Consider the following 20,516-nt stretch of genomic DNA (forward strand, 5'->3'; position numbering starts at 1 on the left):
CATCGGAGAGGGAATTATCTGCTAATCCATTTGAAATCAAGGTGGATTTGGAGCGTGTCTGGGAGAAGTCGGAAGACATTGAAAATCGTAGCCAGCAGAATAACGTCCATATCGTGGGAGTCCCGGAGGGAGTGGAGGGACAGGATATGATTGAATTCGTGAATGTGCTCTTTCTGAGTCTGCTCGACATGTCAGGCCAAATTTCTGAGATTATCCGGTAAAGATCTTGTGTTATGCGAGGCGAGGAGTAAAGGAAGGTGTGGCAGCGGGGGCGTGGTCGAGCGTCCGTCCGGAGTGAGGGAAAGTGGTAAGGGTGCTTACACCTGAGCTAGATTATGTCTAACACATGTCTCTAATTCCAGTGAGCACGGAGAGAGTGGCATATAAACGGCCACGCCACCAGCAGAGGCAGAGAGAGTCTGGCACAAGGAAGCCTATGATGCTTGTGAAGCTAATGAGTTTATGTTGTGAAGCTAAATGTGTTTGACCGTCTACATGCCTCTGAAACTGTTGAGTTTGTGGAAGTTGTAAAGCATTGAAGTTGCGATTAAAAGCCTTACCTGAGTCTGGAAAACCCGCTTCCCTGTGTTCTCCTTCCCTAGTGTTGAAGTTGGAGGAAGTACGCCCCATGGAGTCCTCGCAGTTGGCAGAGATCCTCCAGTCCCTCGCCGGCCTACACCAGTCCCACCAACATTCCCTGCTTGGGGCACAACCTTTATGTCACAGACACTAAGCAAGCTTTATGAATTATTGGGCATTAAGTCAATTCGCACCAGCATTTACCATCCACAAACAGATGGCCTGGTGGAGCGATTTAATAAAACCCTCAAAAACACGATTCGTAAGTTCATGCACGAGGATGCTAGAAATTGGGACAAATGGCTCGATCCCCTGTTATTCGCAGTACGAGAAGTCATGCAAGCCTCCACTGGGTTTTCCCCATTCGAGCTACTGTATGGGCGGCACCCACACGGCGTGCTTGATGTCATACGCAACGCCTGGGTGGAGGGACCTTCAACCAGTAAAAGTGAAATTCAGCACGTTCTTGATCTTAGAGCAAAACTCCACACTTTGGGGCAACTAACACAGGTGAATTTGCTCCAAGCTCAAGAACGACAGGGGAACTCGGCTGCGGGAGTTTGCACCGGGAGATAAGGTACTCGTATTGCTCCCCAAATCGGGCTCCAAATTACTTGCCAAGTGGCAAGGAGCCTTTGAGGTCACACAACGAGTGGGGGATTATGAGGTAAAGCGAACCGATAGAGGGGGCGCACGTCAAATATATCACCTCAACCTTCTGAAATTATGGAGGAAGGCGGTCCCTGTAACATTGGCTACAGTAGTTACAGAGAGGGCGGAGCACGGGCCGGAGGTGAATACAAGACCTAATCATATCACCCCGGTCGCTTGCGGAGACCACCTCTCACCGTATCAAGATGCAGAGGTTGCCAAATTGCAACAGAAATTTGCAGATGTGTTTTCCCCTCTACCAGGTCGTACGAACCTTATCCAGCACCACATCGAGACCGAGCCGGGGGTGGTGGTACGTAGCCATCCTACCGATTGCCCGAGCACAAAAAGAAAATAGTTTGTGATGAATTGGATGTGATGCTCAATATGGGGGTAATAGAGGAATCCCACACCGATTGGTCCAGCCCGGTTGTTCTAGTTCCTAAGAGCGATGGGTCTGTACGGTTCTGTGTGGATTATAGAAAAATCAACGCGGTGTCTAAATGTGACGCATACCCAATGCCTTGTGTTGATGAGTTGCTCGATCGGTTGGGCACTGCTCGATCTTATTCGGCATTGGATTTGACAAAGGGTTATTGGCAGATCCCCTTGACACCAATTTCCCGTGAGAAAACAGCATTCTCCTCACCGTTTGGATTACACCAATTTGTGACGCTTCCGTTCGGTTTGTTTGGGGCTACGGCCACGTTTCAGCGCCTCATGGACCAAATCCTCAGACCGCATTCGGTGTATGCTGCTGCCAATTTAGATTACATCATCATTTACAGTAATGATTGGCAGCGGCATATGCAGCATCTGAGGGCAGTTCTGAGATCGCTGTGATGGGCGGGGCTCACAGCAAACCCCAAGAAGTGCGCGGTTGGGCAGGTGGAGGTACGGTATCTGGGGTTCCACTTGGGCCACGGCCAGGTGCATCCCCAAATTGACAAGGCTGCAGTGATTGCGACCTGCCCGAGACCCAATACCAAAAAGGGGGTGAGACAGTTCCTGGGGCTGGCTGGCTATTATAGGAGGTTTGTGCCTAATTATTCGGACGTCACCAGCCCGCTGACTGTTCCCACTAAAAAGGGAGCTCCAGACCCGGTCCAGTGGACGGAGCAGTGTCAACAGGCGTTTACGCAGATTAAAGCCGCACTTTGCGGCGGGCTGCTTTTACATGCACCTAATTTCACTCTCCCTTTCGTATTGCAGACGGACACGTCAGACAGAGGGCTGGGGCCGTACTCTCGCAGGTGATGGAGGGGGAGGAGCGCCCGGTGCTGTACATCAGACAAATAAAGTACAGCACCGTGGAAAAAGAATGTCTGGCCATCAAGTGGGCGATCCTCACTCTCCGTTTCTACCTGCTGGGGCGGGCCTTCACCCTCTGCTTGGATCACGGCCCACTCCAATGGCTCCACCGCATGAAGGATGCCAACGTGCGGATCACCCGGTGGTATCTGGCTATCCATCCTTTTAAATTCAAGGTGGTCCACAGACCGGGGGCGCAGATGGCTGTCGTCGACTTCCTTTCCAGAAATGGGGGGGGGGGTAGTAGACAGGCCGGATAGCTCCCCGGTCTGAGTTGGGCGGTGGGGATATGTGGCAGCGGGGGCGTGGTCGACCGTCCGTCCGGAGTGAGGGAAACCGGTAAGGCTGCTTACACCTGAGCTAGATTATGTCTAACACCTGTCTCTATTTCCAGTAAGCATGGGGAGAGCGGTATATAAGTGGCCACGCCACCAGCAGAGGCAGAGAGAGTCTGGCACAAGGAAGCCTATGATGCAAGTGAAGCTAATGAGTTGTGAAGCTAATGAGTTTATGTTGTGGAGCTAAATGAGTTTGACTGTCTACGTGCCTCTGAAACTGTTGAGTCTGTGGAAGTTGTAAAGAACTGAAGTGGCTATTAAAAGCCTTACCTGAGTCTGGAAAACCTGCTTCCCTGTGTCCTCCTCCCCTAGTGTTGTGGAATCTTTCACAGAAGCCTTTCTTGGAAGAACCACAGCATTTTCTTGTTCCCAGACTTTGCAAACTTGACAAGAGAGCAACGTGATTGATTCAAGGCATGCAAGAAATGTTTACATCAATGGAAGGTTGCTTTTGCAATTATATTCTTGGCTAAATTGAGAATAGATGCTAAGGATGGCCGTAAAACATTCACATGCCCACAGCAAGCGATGTCCTTAAAGTCAATGGAGTAAGTCATATTGTTGTACTCACATTACAGCCGAGTGGAACATTCCAGCTCACTGAACATGTTGGAATGTGGTCTTTATAATCTTGTCTTTGACACACAATCAATTTTTTCTTATATGTCAAAATGTCAAATGTTAATGAGTGGATTGTCTCTGTTAATGGGTTGGGGCACCTCATAAAAAAGAAGGAAGGCTCTTTCTGTTCTTAAGTGTAAGAAATATGATATAGTGTTTCTTCAAGAAACGCACCTTTCTCCGCAGGAAGCTGAAAAATTGGGGAAAATATGGGGTGGGCATTTTTATTATAGTGCTGGCATGAGTAAGAGCAGGGGAGTCATTATGCTGATAAGTAAACATTTACAATTCAAATGTCTCAAACAGAGTAAAGATAAATTAGGAAGATTCATTATTGTTTTAGCTGAAATTCAGGGACAAAGTCTTATTTTGGCTAATATTTCTGCACCTAACGTTGATGATCAGGCTTTTTTATAGATCTTGAAGGGATGTTGCAAGCCGCTGGCACCCCTCATGATATAATATTGGGAGGAGACTTTAATCTTTAGATGGACTCAGTCCTTGATCATAGTGAAGCAAAAGTGTGCAAGCCCCCTAGAGAAACATTGACGCTTCACAGGATGTGTAAATATCTTGGTCTTACAGATATTTGGAGACTTTTGAACCCATCTAGGAGGGACTATAAATTTTTTTGCATCAGTCCATAAGATTTACTGTAGAATAGATTTTACAGTCCCTCGTTTCATCTGTTGTTGATTGCTCAATTGGAAACATTTTAGTCTCAGATCATGCCCTGGTGTGTTTAGAGGTGTTGCCACAAACGGAGAAAAATAAATCATATAGTTGGCACTTTAATGTATCCCTTTTGCAAAATTCCAACAAATGCTAAAGACTGAAATCAATGTCTATATGGAGACCAACTGGTCCTCAGTATCAGTGGTGTCTGCAGCTGTACGGCCATACACACTGTGCGTACAATGATTGCTCTGGCTGACCTGAGAAATATTTACTTTCTGAATATTTCTTCCAATAATGAAATGTGTCCCACATTTCTGTTGGCTGTTTAAAAGAACTAGCAATGCCCAATTTGCGAATGAATATTTCTTTTAAGTCAGTTCTTTTCAGTGAATTGGCCAAATGGACTTGCAAAATGGTCTGAATCAATTTGTGATTCTGTACAATTGGAAGTTTATAAGGAATCATTAAAGAATGGACAGCTTCCGGCAACCATGACACAAGCCCGGATCAGTCTGATTCTTAAAAAGGACAAAGATCCAAGCGAGTGTAAGAGTTACCGACCAATTTCCCTGATCCAGCTAGATGTTAAAAGACTGTCAAAAATTTTAGCTAACAGATTGAGTAAAGTTATGACATCTCTTATACATATAGATCAGGTGGGGTTTATTCGGGGCCGTAGCTCTTCTGATAACATTAGGCATTTCATCAGTGTCATGTGGTCAGTGGTGAATGATCAGACTCTGGTAGCTGCCATCTCACTTGACACTGAAAAGGCATTTGATATGGTAGAATGGGATTTTGGAAATATACGGGTTTGGGAATACTTTTATTGGATGGATTAAGTTACTTTATAGACACCCGGTAGAGGCAGTACAAACAAATGGAGTAATTTCAGATTATTTTACTCTGGTTAGGGGCACCCGGCAGGGTTGCCTTCTTTCCCACTTATTGGCAGCTGCGATAAGAAAGGAGGATGATTTTCTAGGGATGGTGGCGGGAGGCATGGCGCATAAGCTTTTGCTTTGGCTCTGACAGCGTACTGCCCAGTAATGGCTTTTCAGCCGGGTGCCTTCCAGTAGCCCAAACAGGGCATTAAGTATTTGGGTATTTTATTCCCAGCAAATTTGTGTGATTTAGTTAGTTAATTTTGACCCTTTAATAAAAAGGTTTTCGAGCGATGTGAGCAGGTGAGCTTATTTACATTTATCTATGATTGGGAAGATTAATGTTATTAAAATTAACTGTATTCCAAAATTCAACTACCTGCTACAGTCTCTCCCCATAGATGTCCCCCTCTCTTATTTCAAGCAGTTTGATAGCATAGCGAAGTCTTTCATTTGGAATGGTATAAGTCCCAGATTACACTTCAATAAGTTACATAGGCCGATTGTTAATGGTGGTCTAGGCCTACCCAAGGTTTTGTTTTATTGTTATGCATTCGGTCTCAGACATTTGGCTCATTGGTCGCTTCCACCTGAGAGAGCCCCTCCCTGGTTTTGTATTGAACAGGAAGTTCTTGCCCCTATTTTGACTTTCTATCAGACTAACCGGAGAAGTTAAGTTACACCCCGTTATCTCGCATTTGCACTCGGTACGTGTCCAGAGTGTTTAATTCTGACATTTATTTAAATGTTGCTTCGAGCATATGGATGAATTCAAAATTATGTATTAATAAGTCCCCTTTCTGCTGGTCAGAGTGAATTGTGAGGGAGGTTAATACGCTCGTTGACCTATATGAGAGTGGAGTGTTGAGGTCCTTTGAAAATATGGTTCAACATTTTGTGATTCTCAGGTCTCAATTCTTTAGGTATGTACAGCTGCGCCACCTGATCTGTACTATTTTTTGGAGTAGCATACACCCCCCTAAAGCGGCAGATACTCTGGGATTGGTGATTACTGCTTTTGGGAAAAAGTCATGAGGCATCAGTGTATTACTCTCTGCTAACTCAGAGTCTGGGGGATGGAGCTTCAACTTCTCTCAAGAGATTATGGGAGAAAGATTTAAACTTGGTATTGGAGAAGAGAGTGTGGGCTAGGATTCTAAAAAACGTCAAGTCTACATCTAGAGATGCAGGGGTGTGCCTAATGCAATTTAAGATTTTACATCGATTCTATTGGACCCCCTCTAGATTGTATAGGCTTGGTCTTAAAGACACACCCACCTGCTGGCGATGCCAATCAGAAGATGGGGACATTTGATGGTGTGTTAAGATCCAAGAATTTTGGTTGAGGGTTCAGAGTTTTTATGTGTGACGGATTGGCCACTCAAATTTCATTTTGCCCCAAACTCTGTATTTTAGGCAATGGGGCGGTCATTAATATTGGGGATAAATGCATGAAAAATTGGGTCCTAGCCAGTGTTATGATAGGTAGACAGATCATTCTTAGGGGATGGAAGTTGGCTGGAGTGCCATTATTTCAAGAGCGGTGAACAGAGATGGGCAGGGTAGCGGCATTTGAGGAGATGTCATGTAGGAGGCTAGGCAACTTAGATTCGTTTAATAAAAAAAGGCTATTTGGCCTTTTTGGAGGGCTCTTGGGCAGGGGCTGTGGAGAGAGATGTGCAATTTTAAATGTGTGTGATTATTTTATATATATATATATATATATATATATATATATATATATATATATATATATATATATATATTTATGTAATAATTATTATTATTATTATTATTATTATTATTTTTTGTGTAACTCAAGTTGTGACCACAGGGATATTTTTGAGGGTCAAGGTGGGGTTGGGGATTGGGAGGGGGAAAGGGAATAATGGGGGTTATTGTTGATTCTATGAATAAATGTTTTGCTTTTCTGTTTAAGTGTGTGAACCAATAAAAAGTGTTAATCTGAAGAAAAAAAAGAATATTAAATTAATCTTCAAATGTATTAATTGGTATATAAAAAAAATTCAGTAACCTATTTATTTTCCATTTAGGCAAATCTGGTTCTTTGGGCCTCCAAACATCACAGCATTGAAGCCACTCCCACAACAATTCATCAATAAATACTGTAAATATTCCATCATCCTACAAGAGAAGAAGTTCTTCAGACCAGCAGGAAGATCTCCAGGTGTAACAACTGAAGTCTGTGTGATATACTATGGAAAAGATGGAGTTTGTTAAAGAGGAGAAAGAAGACATGCGTTATCTAGAGCCATACAACATAAAACATGAAGATACTGAGGAACAAATAGGTTGGTGTCCATTCTTGATCCTTCATTATTTACTGCTGAGGAACATTAATGTTACAAAACTTCATGCAGTTCACCAGATTTTGAAGTTGAAGTTAGAAAATATACAAATAACATAAAACAATGCATCTAAATGGGCATAAGTTCGTACATCAGGGTAGGGGCACCAGCTGTGCTTAAGTTCTCACGTAAGTTGGGACGTCAAGTTCACACTAAGGGCTTAGTAACTACTAGTTAGTTTGTAACTAAGTCAGTGCTTAATTTGGTTGCACCACCTGTTCTTAAGGCAAGACTTAACTAGTAGGTTGGAAGCTCTCCGTAAAGTAATGCGTAGTCACATAATATGACGTTTACCTGTATTGATCCAATAAACAGCCTTCAAATATGTGCACAGAAGTGTTAAAAAGCCATGAATTTCAGTTTTATCTCGTTATGGTTAATGTTCACACCTTGTTTGCTCACGTAACTGTCAGCTGTAATAAATTAAATCCCCATTAAGATATGATACATAATAAAAGTAGCTACATTTGATTAATAGTATATTTGCTCTGTGTAAATAACAATAAATAGGAACCGTATCTAAAATAAATAAGGGGTAATAAATAAATACTAATACAACAGGCTGGAAAAATAGACATTTATTCATTTTAATATCTTCTATATTTTGTATATGTTGAAACTTGACACTGGGCAATGCATCCTAAAAACTGCATTGTTAGATCTGTTTCATGATGAAGAGCCACTTAAAAGTTTTTTTCCTTTCTCGTAAATGTAAACGAGTGTAAATGCCAACATCATAATGTATGTCAAAAGGATTATAGTCTGTCATGCAAAACATGAGCTCAGTGATGTCATAAAATATCAGTCTGCTTTTTCATTCCATCCGTTACTCCTGGTCAGAGGCTTCCGTAAATATTTAGTTTATACGTAGGGTTACGTCCTACCCAAGTTTAATGATGCAGTGCTCAAATATTTAGTAGTGCGTAAATTGTGACTTAGTGCCCATTTATGCCACAACTAGGCTAAGTTGTAAAATACGTATAGCTGGTGAAACAGGCCCCAGTTATTTACCTTTTTAGAATCACCACACAAATTGATACTTGACGTCTGTTTCACATTCTCTCCTGATTTGATTTGTAATGATTTAATATGTTCATTTTTTAGACATCATAAAAGTGAAAGAAGAAAGCCAAGAACTGAATGAAGTGGTGGAGGAACATCAGTATCAGAAGCCTCATCATTTCTTAAGTGGAGAAAAATCCTTTTTTAGTTATGCAGAGACTGAAAATAATTTCTCACAAAACAAAACTCAAACAACAGAGGACAAAAACTCTTTCACCTGCTCTCAGTGTGAAAAGAGTTTTACACGTAAAGAACACCTTAAAACACACTTAAGAATTCACACTGGAGAGAAACCTTTTACATGTACTCAGTGTGGAAAGAGTTTCACAAATAAACACACCCTTGAGATGCACTTGAGAATTCACAGCGGAGAGAAACCTTACTCATGCACTCAGTGTGGAAAGAGTTTTGCACGTAAAGACAGTCTTAATAACCATACACGAACTCACACTGGCGAGAGGCCTTTTAAATGCCCTGAGTGTGGCAAGAGTTTTAAATGGTTAACCAATTTCAAAGATCATCTACTCTCTCACTCTGGTCTAAAGCCTTTTCACTGTGATCAGTGTGGTGAAAGTTTTATTTCAGCATCAGTTCTAAGAAAACATCTGAATGTTCATGCAAGGCCGTACTTGTGTTCATGTGGAAAGAGTTTTTCATGGCTGAAGTGTTTGAAAGCTCATGAGAAAACACACACTGGTGTTAAAGATCATGTGTGCTCTGAGTGTGGAAAGGGCTTCTCTACAACCGGCCACTTGAAAAGACACCAGAGAATTCATACTGGAGAAAAACCTTACAAGTGCACACATTGTGACCAGTGCTTCGCTGTGTCAGGAGACCTGAAAACACATGAGAGGGTTCATACAGGAGAGAAACCGTACAAGTGCTCACATTGTGACAAAAGTTTCGCACAGTTAGGACCATTGAAAAGACATCAGAGAGTTCATACTGGAGAAAAACCGTACCACTGTCCTCCATGTGGAAGGAGCTTCACCCAGTTACATCATCTAGTGGTTCATATAAAAAAGCATTGTCCAGGTAACAAAGGTCATAAGGAATAATTTGAGATTTAGGTTTATTAAAGATAGGGATTGTCCGATCTAAAACGTTATTTTGTATGTAGTGGTGTAGTTGCCCTTGTTTACCACAAGAAATTTTGTAAAATGTTAGAGTATTAGTTCAGAAAACTACTTTTTTGAAGTTGAATGCTATTTAAAGCTCGAAATTCATTATTTACCTCTGCAACTCTGTGAAGGAGTGCTATGTCGCAAAAACTGTTTACACTTAAAATGTTAAAGTCTCCGAATACATAAGTCAGGCATATGAGGTATTGTTTGAAAACGTAGAATATGAACTTTTCATAGATAACCATCACTTCTGCATTTATATTACATAAAATAACAAAACAAGGCCTGAAAAAATTTGCATTGCAAATCAGCGCCACCTAGAAATATTAATATGAATATAAAAGTCTTTCAAATAGCACTTAAAAAAACAAATCATATTAAAGCTCTCATTCTCGGGAATGTGACTTTACAGTTTATTTTGTTGCCCAAATACCACAGTTCAAAAGATTTTCAAAAGAATTACAAAGTGAAATATGATTTCTGTAAGACGTCAAAACACCTTAATGCACCGATCACTGCTGCTGTAAGCCCTAAATAGCTAAAAACGTTATATCTGCTTTTACCTTAGGCAGTTTTCTAAAAAATTTATCATTTTTACTTGTCTGTGAGTTTGCTTGTGTGAATAATATAATGTATTGTCTTAGATGTCCAGAACAAAATATGTGGTCCAGCAGGAAAAGCATGTTAAGCAAATAATCGGAAATGTATATTATCGACTATTGATGATAAAATGTTATACCAGGAAATTTGTCTGTATTAGTGATGTGTCGTTCATGAACAATTCGTTCATTTTGAAAGAATCTTTTATGTGACTCAGAAGAACGAGTAGTCTCAGAGAGTGATTCGTTCATTTTGTGTTGGCCGCGCATGTGCATTGCGCAACCTCCGTTCATTTGTTACGTGAAAACATAAATGATTAGTTCACCTTTCAACTCTTTTGGTCTGAGTCGTTCGTTCTTTTGTCACATGAAAGCCATATACGCTATGCATTGCTCACATAGGAAACAGAAATGATTAGTTAACCTCTCGAGTCATCTGGTCCAAGTCATTTGTTCTTTTGTCACGTGACAGCCATATATGCTATGCTCATACGGCTGTCAAGTGACAAAGAATGAACGACTCGGGCAAGAAGAATCCAGAGGTGAACTAATCATTTCTGTTTCTCATAATTTGTCCTTGGCTGCATTATCAGTTTTTCCTTATTGGGACTATAATCAAAGTTTGCGTAAGTAGACATGTTGGGGGAGATTTGACTATTGAAAATGTAACATTTTAATTTAATTCTACTCAAATGAACAAAATGATGAATAAAGATTTGTTCATTTTCTGAACGAGACTCAAAGATTGAAGTCAGTAAAATTATCCGATCTTCCCATCACTAGTCAGAATGTCTATAAACGAGCACATATATGAGGGCTAAAATGCGTTAGAACGCCACCTGCATTTCAGAATGTCATTTTGTGACGGAAGGTAATAGAGGAAAATGTATTTTTTTCTAGTTCTTGCTGCCATCTAGTGGAGATTTTGGAGGGAGATGGGGTGAACAGAACCAGAATTACATGCTTATAAAGTTAGGACAACAACAAAAAATATTTAAAAATTATATTCATCATAAGATTTTAAACATATACAGTATTATTTATGAATAATTGGAGTCTTTTTAAGGGGGGGTGGGGGTTGTGTTCTGAAAAACATTTGACCAATTTTTGACAATTGGTCCACAGAATGTCTAAATGGTGAGCTTTTTAATTTAAGTGTGAAACATTGCAGGCGGCAGCCCAAAAATGCTCCAGAGTTGAAATGGTTAATACACCTCTCAAAACAAACATGTAAAAAGAAACACATAAGCAAAATAAACTGAATAAAGATTGTTTGTATGAAACAGTTGTGTGATGTTTACAAATTCAGCTGTTATTTACTTATTTATTAATTCTGAATTAGTTTCTTTTGGTGTCCTAAAGCTGATTTCAAACCAGGTCTAATAACATCGGAGCTCTTTCTACATAACATTAGTGTATATCCGCTATATACTGTGTGTGTGTATATATATATACAGTTGTGTCAAAAGTTTGCATACCCTGGCAGAAATTGTGAAATTTTGGCATTGATTTTGAAAATATGCCTGATCATGCAAAAAAACTGTCTTTTATTGAAGGATAGTGATCATATGAAGCCATTTATTATCACATAGTTGTTTGGCTTCTTTTTAAATCATAATGATAACAGAAATCACCCAAATGGCCCTGATCAAAAGTTGACATTCCCTTGAATGTTTGGCCTTGTTACAGACACACAAGGTGACACACACAGGGTTAAATGGCAATTAAAGGTTAATTTCCCACACCTGTGGCTTTTAAAATAGCAATTAGTGTCTGTGTATAAATTGTCATTGTCAATGAGTTTGTTAGCTCTCATATGGATGCACTGAGCAGGCTAGATACTGAGCCATGGCGAGCAGAAAAGAACTGTCAAAAGACCTGCGTAACAAGGTAATGGAACTTTATAAATATGGAAAAGGATATAAAACGATATCCATAGCCTTGAAAATGCCAGTCAGTACTGTTCAGTCACTTATTAAGAAGTGGAAAATTCGGGGATCTCTTGACACCAAGCCAAGGTCAAGTAGACCAAGAAAGATTTCAGCCACAACTGCCAGAAGAATTGTTCGGGATACAAAGCAAAACCCACAGGTAACCTCAGGAGAAATACAGGCTGCTCTGGAAAAAGACAATGTGGTTGTTTCAAGGAGCACAATACGACGATACTTGAACAGAAATGAGCTGCATGGTCGAGTTCCCAGAAAGAAGCCTTTACTGCGCCAATGCCACAAAAAAGCACGGTTACAATATGCCCGACAACACCTTGACATGCCTCACAGCTTCTGGCACACTGTAATTTGGAGTGACGTGACCAAAATAGAGCTTTATGGTCACAACCATAAGCGCTATGTTTGGAGAGGGGTCAACAAGGCCTATAGTGAAAAGAATACCATCCCTACTGTGAAGCATGGTGGTGGCTCACTGATGATTTGGGGGTGTGTGAGCTCTAAAGGCACAGGGAATCTTGTGAAAATTGATGGCAAGATTAATGCAGCATGTTATCAGAAAATACTGGAAGACAATTTGTATTATTCTGCACGAAAGCTGTGCATGGGACGCTTTTGGACTTTCCAGCATGACAATGACCCTAAACACAAGGCCAAGTTGACCCTCCAGTGGTTACAGCAGAAAAAGGTGAAGGTTCTGGAGTGGCCATCACAGTCTCCTGACCTTAATATCATCGAGCCACTCTGGGGAGATCTCAAACGTGCGGTTCATGCAAGACGACCAAAGACTTTGCATGACCTGGAGGCATTTTGCCAAGATGAATGGGCAGCTATACCACCTGCAAGAATTTGTGGCCTCATAGACAACTGTTACAAAAGACTGCACGCTGTCATTGATGCTAAAAGGGGCAATACACAGTATTAAGAACTAAGGGTATGCAGACTTTTGGGGACATTTAATTTTTTTCTTTGTTGCCATGTTTTGTTTTATGATTGTGCCATTCTGTTATAACCTACAGTTGAATATGAATCCCATAAGAAATAAAAGAAATGTGTTTTGCCTGCTCACTCATGTTTTCTTTAAAAATGGTACATATGTTACCAATTCACCAATATATATATATATATATATATATATATATATATATATATATATATATATATATATATATATATTTGGCTTCGTCAGGCTAAAGTGGATGCTTACAGAAGTGGGGATACAATCTTTTACAATCAGGCCAGAAACACAATGACAAAAGAAATTAGAGTGGCTAAAAGAAGCTACTCTGAGAAGCTGAAAAACACATTTTCAGCTAATGACCCTGCATAAGTGTGGAGAGGCCTGAAAGACATTACTAACTACAAGACACCATCCCCCAACACTGTAGGGAATCAACCACTGGCTGATGAATGTGTTTAACTGTAGATTTGAAAAGCCCAGTCTCACACCCCATACCCAGTCTGATCTTCACTTCACACAAACATCAACACCTCCTGCGACACCCCCCCCCCCCCCATTCAATCTGCACTTAAGATCTGTGAAGAGGATGTGTGCTGGGCCTTCCGGAAATTAAAGACAAGGAAAGCACAGAGCCCAGATGGTGTTCACCCACTAGTCTAAAATCCTGTGCTGACCAGCTGGCCCCCATCTTCACAAGATCTTCAACAGATCACTGGAGCATTGTGAAGTTCCCTGCTACTTCAAATGCTCCACCATCATCCCTGTCCCAAAGAAACCCAAAATCACAGGACTTAATGACTACAGACCCTTCGCTCTGACGTCTGTGGTCATATAATCATTTGAGAGACTGGTGCTGGCCCACCTGAAGGACACACTGGACCCTTTCTAGATCCCCTTCAATTTGCTTATCGAGCAAAAAGGTCTGTGAATGATGCAGTCAACATGGGATTGCATCATATCCTGCAACATCTGGACAGACCGGGGACATATGCAAGGATCCTTTTTGTGGACTTCAGTTTGGCTTTCAACACCATCCCATCTATTCTCTGGACTAAATGAAACCAACTCTCTGTTCCCACCTCTATCTGTCAGTGGATCACCAGCTATCTGACAGATAGGCAGCAGTTAGTGGGACTGGAAGAATTCACTTCCAGCACCTGTACGATCAGCACTGGTGCCCCCCAGGAATGTGTGCTCTCCCCACTAGACTTCTCCCTGTTTCAGAAATGACTGCACTGCCAAGGACCCCTCTGTCAAGCTCCTGAAGTTTACAGATGACACTACTGTCATCGGCCTCATCTAGGATGATGATGAGTCTGCATACAGAAGGACGTTGAACAGCTGGCTGTCTGGTGCAGTCAAAACAACCTGGAGCTGAACATGCTCAAGTGGAGATGATAGTGGACTTTAAGAGGAACACCCCAGCACTGACCCCGCACACCATCCTGAATAGCACTGTGGCAGCAGTGGAGTCATTCAGGTTCCTGGGCTCTACCATCTCACAGGACCTGAAGGGGCAGTCCCACATTGACTTCATTGTGAAAAAGGCCCAGCATAGGTTGTACATCCTTCGACAGTTGAGGAAGTTCAACCTGTCACAGGCGCTGCTGATACAGTTGTACTCCGCAGTCATTGAGTTTGTCCTCTTCACTTCAAAAACTGTCTAGTTTGGTTCAGCTATGAAATCTGACATCAGAAGACTACAAAGGACAGTTTGGACTGCTGAGCAGATTATTGGTTGCCCCCTGCCCTACCTTCAAGAACTCTACACTTCCAGAATGAGAAAAAGAGCTGGAAAAATCACTCTGGGCCCCACTCACCCTGCCCACTACCTTTTTGAACTGTTGCCTTCTGGCTGGCGCTACAGAGCCCTGAGCACCAGAACCGTCAGGCACAGGAACAGTTTTGTCCCTCAGGCTATCCATCTCATGAACAGTTAAAACTGCCCCATTGAGCAATAATTATGTGCAATGCACAGTTTAGTCTATTTATATCTATATATAACAGATTTGTATTTGTGTATATATATATATATATATATATATATATATATATATATATATATATATATGTGTGTGTGTGTGTGTGTGTGTGTATATATATATATATATATTATTTTATTTTTTTGTCTTACTGTGTTTTTCTATATATACTTATATTTTAAATTCGCTTTTTTATTTTTATTCTGTTTTTTATTATCTCTGTCTTGTTGTATTGTTTGTGTACTGGAAGCTTCTGTTACCAAGACAAATTCCTTGTATGGGTAAGCATACTTGTCAATAAAGCTCATTCTGATTCTGTTATATATATATAATGTACATAATTTTAATTGTTTAAATATTTTGAAATTCTAAATTCCACCAAAAAGTGTTATTAAAATTAAAGATCTTGCTTTTACTCTTGATAACAGTCCCTGGAATTAATACATTCAAACAGTGTAGTGTCATAAGACAAGCAGCTGTGGATTGAAATGCAACTCAATGTAGAATTCTACTTTAGCCATACAGCGCCCCCTTGAGGATGACTAGTTCATTGTGTTCACGACAGTGGAGTGCGCGTTTGCGGCAGCAGTTTGAGTGCGAGCGCAAAAAACAATCCGAAGAAGAGAGAGAACAAATACTACAAAAGGTAAACAAATACACACTTTTAACTTACATCTAATGATGAATTCAGTCAGAATGGGGCTAAAATGATCTGAATAGAGGTTGTTCGAGTGTCTCATTAAACCCTTAATTATTAACTGTTTTAATAGTTTTGGGGAACAAAAATAGTATTTATTTACTGTCGGAATTTGTCTTCCATTGTATTAAATTTATTGTATTTTTGGCGTTGGTATTTTTGTTTTGTTTCCACATATGTCATTTAATCGAAATTTGTGTAAATGTGAGATTATGTTCACACTGCAGCTGAATGTGGTCCAAACCTGATTTTATCACTCACATGTGATACAGATCTGTTAATTGTATGAAATGTGAACAGACACAAATATTTTGAATCTGACATTTTCAAATCCGATCTGTGACACTTAAATATGTGGGAATAAATCTGATACATATCTGATTTTTTCCCAATGTGCCTTTATTCGTATAAACAGACAGGTCGGATTTAATGTGATTTTTTTTGGAACTCAAAATTCGTCATTTGCGTGCTTGATTTACTTGATTTAATACAGTTCATTTTAAAGGAAATAAAATAAAATGATAGTCTTCAACCCAGATAGCACTCTTACATCTCTGAGATGTCTTTTTAAGAGCGTGTTGTATGGAAAGCATCGCAATATAATTAACATCTGATGCTTAATTCAAAATAATGTCTAAATTTCCTCCTTGTTCATTGTTGTGCATTCACCGGTCACATAAACACAAACAGATTTACATATGAACAAAATTAATGTTTTAAATGTATTCTAAACAAATTATATTAGAATGTTGGAATTAATAGTAATATGTATAACTCAAGTAATGTACTTAAAAGTAATTAATTAAAAGTTTAACTGTACATTAACTGTAGTCTGATTACAAGGGTTTAAATTGTAATGTGTTGCACTACTAAAAAAAGTAATTAGATTACATTAATTACTTTGTAATTAGTACCTGACACATGTGCAGGTTTTATTAATCATGATACTGATCTGTATTTTTGACAGCAAACAAATATGTTCACTTATTACACTACTCTCTGGAATTCTCTATTCTGATTTGTCAATCACACCATCCAGATATACGTCTGATATTTCTTATTTTTTTCTCTCTCCCCTTTTCTCCCTTATCTGGAATGCCCAATTCCCAATGCGCTCTAAGTCCTCGTGTTGGCAATGTGACTCGCCTCAATCCGGGTGGCGAAGGACTAATCTCAGTTGCCTCCGCATCTGAGACAGTCAATCCGCGCATCTTATCACGTGGCTTGTTGAGCGTGTTACATGTAGACATAGCACATGTGGAGGCTTCACGCTATTCTCCGCGGCATCCACGCACAACTCATCACGTACCCCACCGAGAGCGAGAACCACATAATAGCGACCACGAGGAGGTTACCCCATGTGACTTTACCCTCCATAGCAACCAGGCCAATTTAGTTGCTTAGGGGGCCTGGCTGGAGTCACTCAGTACGCCCTGGATTCGAACTTGCGAGTCCAGGGGTGGTAGTCAGCATCTTTACTCGCTGAGGTACCCAGGCCCTGTCTGATATTTCTTAATAATGACGGCACATGTGGGGATGAAGTGAAATCAGACCGGTCATCACATCCTGGTTTTTCGAATCATCTTTCCTATTTCTCTTATCACTTGCAGCCTTCAACTTGTGTCAGAAATATCGTAGTTACGAGTTCAGAGCACATGAATGACTGAGTGAAGTATTTTTCCCATAGACATTTCATAAAATCCTTCGTAAAAGAGTTAGAGGAAGCCATGAACCAAACCAACCAGCTCCAAGGTAAATCACAATATCACAAACTTTGTTTTGAGGCAAAAAAATATTTGAAAATTGGACATAAAGGCAAAAGTACGAGACTGTCTACTTACCGTCTTTCATGAGGGCACAAACTACAATCCCATGAAGCATTGCAAATGATGTAATTTAATAAAAAATAATGGGAATGGGAGCCTGGGTAGCTCAGCGAGTAAAGACGGAGAAAAAAAGGGGAGAAAAAAAAGCTATTTAATTTAGGTTTCTAATTATAGAAACAATATATTTTATATTTATTTGCAAAATATTCTGATATGTTCAAATAGATAAGTAGTTTAAGGGTGAAGAAACACAGACTCGATAAAGTCACTCACAGTGCGTCATGGGAGTGGGCGGTCGCTCTGAGGCACGTTTTGCGAGCTTTGTTTGCCACAGTTCTCTGATTGGTGTAGCTAACTTTGATGGACCATGGGTATTGTAGTTGTTTATCATGAATTCCGCTATCAAACCCCGTTTTTAAACAATTACGTTGAAATAACGCAGACGGATGGCTTCAACGAAAGCATATACCATCAATGAACAACCTCTGAGCTTACGGTATGTCTATCATTAAAGGTTTATAAGTTATCGCTGAAAATCAATTAATCAATAGACAAAATGTACAGGATTTTTACTTCCGGAACAAGACTGTTGCACTCTATAGGTAGAATAAAAGTGATCCAGCTGTATTATCTAATGCCTATTCACTGATATAACAGAAAAACGAGCATTTGCAGTCGTTCATTGTATATTAGCTTTGGCTCTTTCTGTATTTTCTTTCCAGCTTTAATGCGTGACATGTCGTATTACCACATGTTATTGTAGGTAGTCTTGTATTATGTTGGAGTATATATATATATATATATATATATATATATATATATATATATATATGCACTGATCAGCCACAACATTAAAACCACCTGCCTATATTTGTGTAGGTCCCCCTCATGCCATCAAAACAGCACCAACCCGCATCTCAGAACAGCATTCTGAGATATTCTTCTCACCACAATTGTACAGAGTGGTTATCTGAGTTACCGTAGACTTTGTCACCAACAATCCTGCCACGTTCCAGATAACAGAGATAAACTTTTTAACCCATTCTGGTGATTGATCCAAACATTAACTGAAGCTCCTGGCCCATATCTGAATGATTTTATGCACTGCACTGCTGCCACACGATTGGCTGATTAGATAATCACATGGATGATTGTTGGTGCCAGATGGGCTGGTTTGAGTTTTTCTGTAAATGCTGATCTCCTGGGATTTTCACACACAACAGTCTCTAGAATTTACGAGTGCCAAAAACAAAAAACATCAGTGAGAGGCAGTTCTGTCGATGGAAACGCCTTGTTGATGAGAGAGGTCAACAGAGAATGGCCAGACTGGTTCGAACTGACGAAGTCTACGGTAACTCAGATAACCGCTCTGTACAATTGTGGTGAGAAGAATATCATCTCTGAATGCTATTCTGAGATGCGGGTTGGTGCTGTTTTGGCGGCGCAGTATTAGGCAGGTGGTTTTAATGTTGTCGCTGATTGGTGTATATATATTAAATGTACATATTAAATGAGAATAAATAATAATATACAAACAGCATATAAATAAATACATTTTAAGAATATTAAATGAACATTAAAATGTATTAATTGGAATAAAAAATTGTAATTCAGTGACCTATTTATTTATTTTATTATTATATTTATAATTTGTGCAGATCTGGTTCTTTGGGCCTCCAAACATCACAGCATTGAAGCCACTCCTACAATAAATTCACCAATAAATACTGTGAATATTCCCAGCATCCTACAAGAGAAGAAGTTCTTCAGACCAGCAGGAAGATCTCCAGGTGTGACAACTGAAATCTGTGTGATATACTATGGAAAAGATGGAGTTTGTTAAAGAAGAGAAAGAAGACATGAGTTATCTAGAGCCATACAACATAAAACATGAAGATACTGAGGAACAAATAGGTTGGTGTCCATTCTTGATCCTTCATTATTTACTGCTGAGGAACATTAATGTTACAAAACTTCATGCAGTTCACCAGATTTTGAAGCTATAGTTAGAAAATATACAAATAACACAGAACAATGCATCTAAATGGACATAACTTTGTACATCAGTTATTTTCCTTTTTAGAATCACCACAAATTGATACTTGACGTCTGTTTCACATTCTCTCCTGATCTGATTTGTAATGATTTAATATGTTCATTTTTAGACATCATAAAAGTGAAAGAAGAAAGCCAAGAACTGAATGAAGTGGTGGAGGAACATCAGTATCAGAAGCCTCATCATTTCTTAAGTGGAGAAAAATCCTTTTTTAGTTGTGCAGAGACTGAAAATAATTTCTCACAAAACAAAACTCAAACAACAGAAGACAAAAACTCTTTCACCTGCTCTCAGTGTGGAAAGAGTTTTACACGTAAAGTACACCTTAAAACACACTTAAGAATTCACACTGGAGAGAAACCTTTTACATGTACTCAGTGTGGAAAAAGTTTTGCACATAAAGATGCTCTAAAAAACCACACACGAACTCATACTGGAGAAAAACCTTTTACATGCCCTGAGTGTGGCAAGAGTTTTAAATGGGCACCCACTTTCAGAAATCATTTACTCTCTCACTCTGGTCTAAAGCCTTTTCACTGTGATCAGTGTAGTGAAAGTTTTATTTCAGCATCAGTTCTAAGAAAACATCTGAATGTTCATGCAAGGCCGTACTTGTGTTCATGTGGAAAGAGATTTTCATCTTCGGGCATTTTGAAAGTTCATGAGAAAACACATACCGGTATTAAAGATCATGTGTGCTCTGAGTGTGGAAAGGGCTTCACTACATCTGGCCACTTGAAAACGCACCAAAGAGTTCATACTGGAGAAAAACCTTACAAGTGCACACATTGTGACAAAAGTTTTGTTCAGTCAGGACAATTAAAAAGACATC

General features: G+C 39.9%; 1 protein-coding gene across 6 annotated transcripts in view; it reads left to right on the plus strand.

The window, feature by feature from the left end:
* The window catches only part of LOC127422604 (zinc finger protein 501-like), a 105,822-nt gene that overhangs the window by 55,475 nt on the left and 29,831 nt on the right, over positions 1-20,516 (plus strand). For 4 of the 6 annotated variants that reach the window (XM_051666320.1, XM_051666318.1, XM_051666321.1 and 1 more), the window contains exons 2-3: positions 7,117-7,374; positions 8,536-11,508. In XM_051666320.1, the coding sequence (XP_051522280.1) occupies positions 7,281-7,374; positions 8,536-9,551 (1,110 nt within the window). In that variant the 5' untranslated portion in view covers positions 7,117-7,280 and the 3' untranslated portion in view covers positions 9,552-11,508. Of the gene's footprint in view, positions 1-7,116; positions 7,375-8,535; positions 11,509-19,286; positions 19,419-20,516 lie in introns of those variants that run through there. The other 2 variants (XR_007894199.1, XR_007894198.1) reach the window with 2 other exon arrangements.

Source organism: Myxocyprinus asiaticus, chromosome 31 (assembly GCF_019703515.2).
Source record: "Myxocyprinus asiaticus isolate MX2 ecotype Aquarium Trade chromosome 31, UBuf_Myxa_2, whole genome shotgun sequence".
Classification (NCBI taxonomy): domain Eukaryota; kingdom Metazoa; phylum Chordata; class Actinopteri; order Cypriniformes; family Catostomidae; genus Myxocyprinus; species Myxocyprinus asiaticus.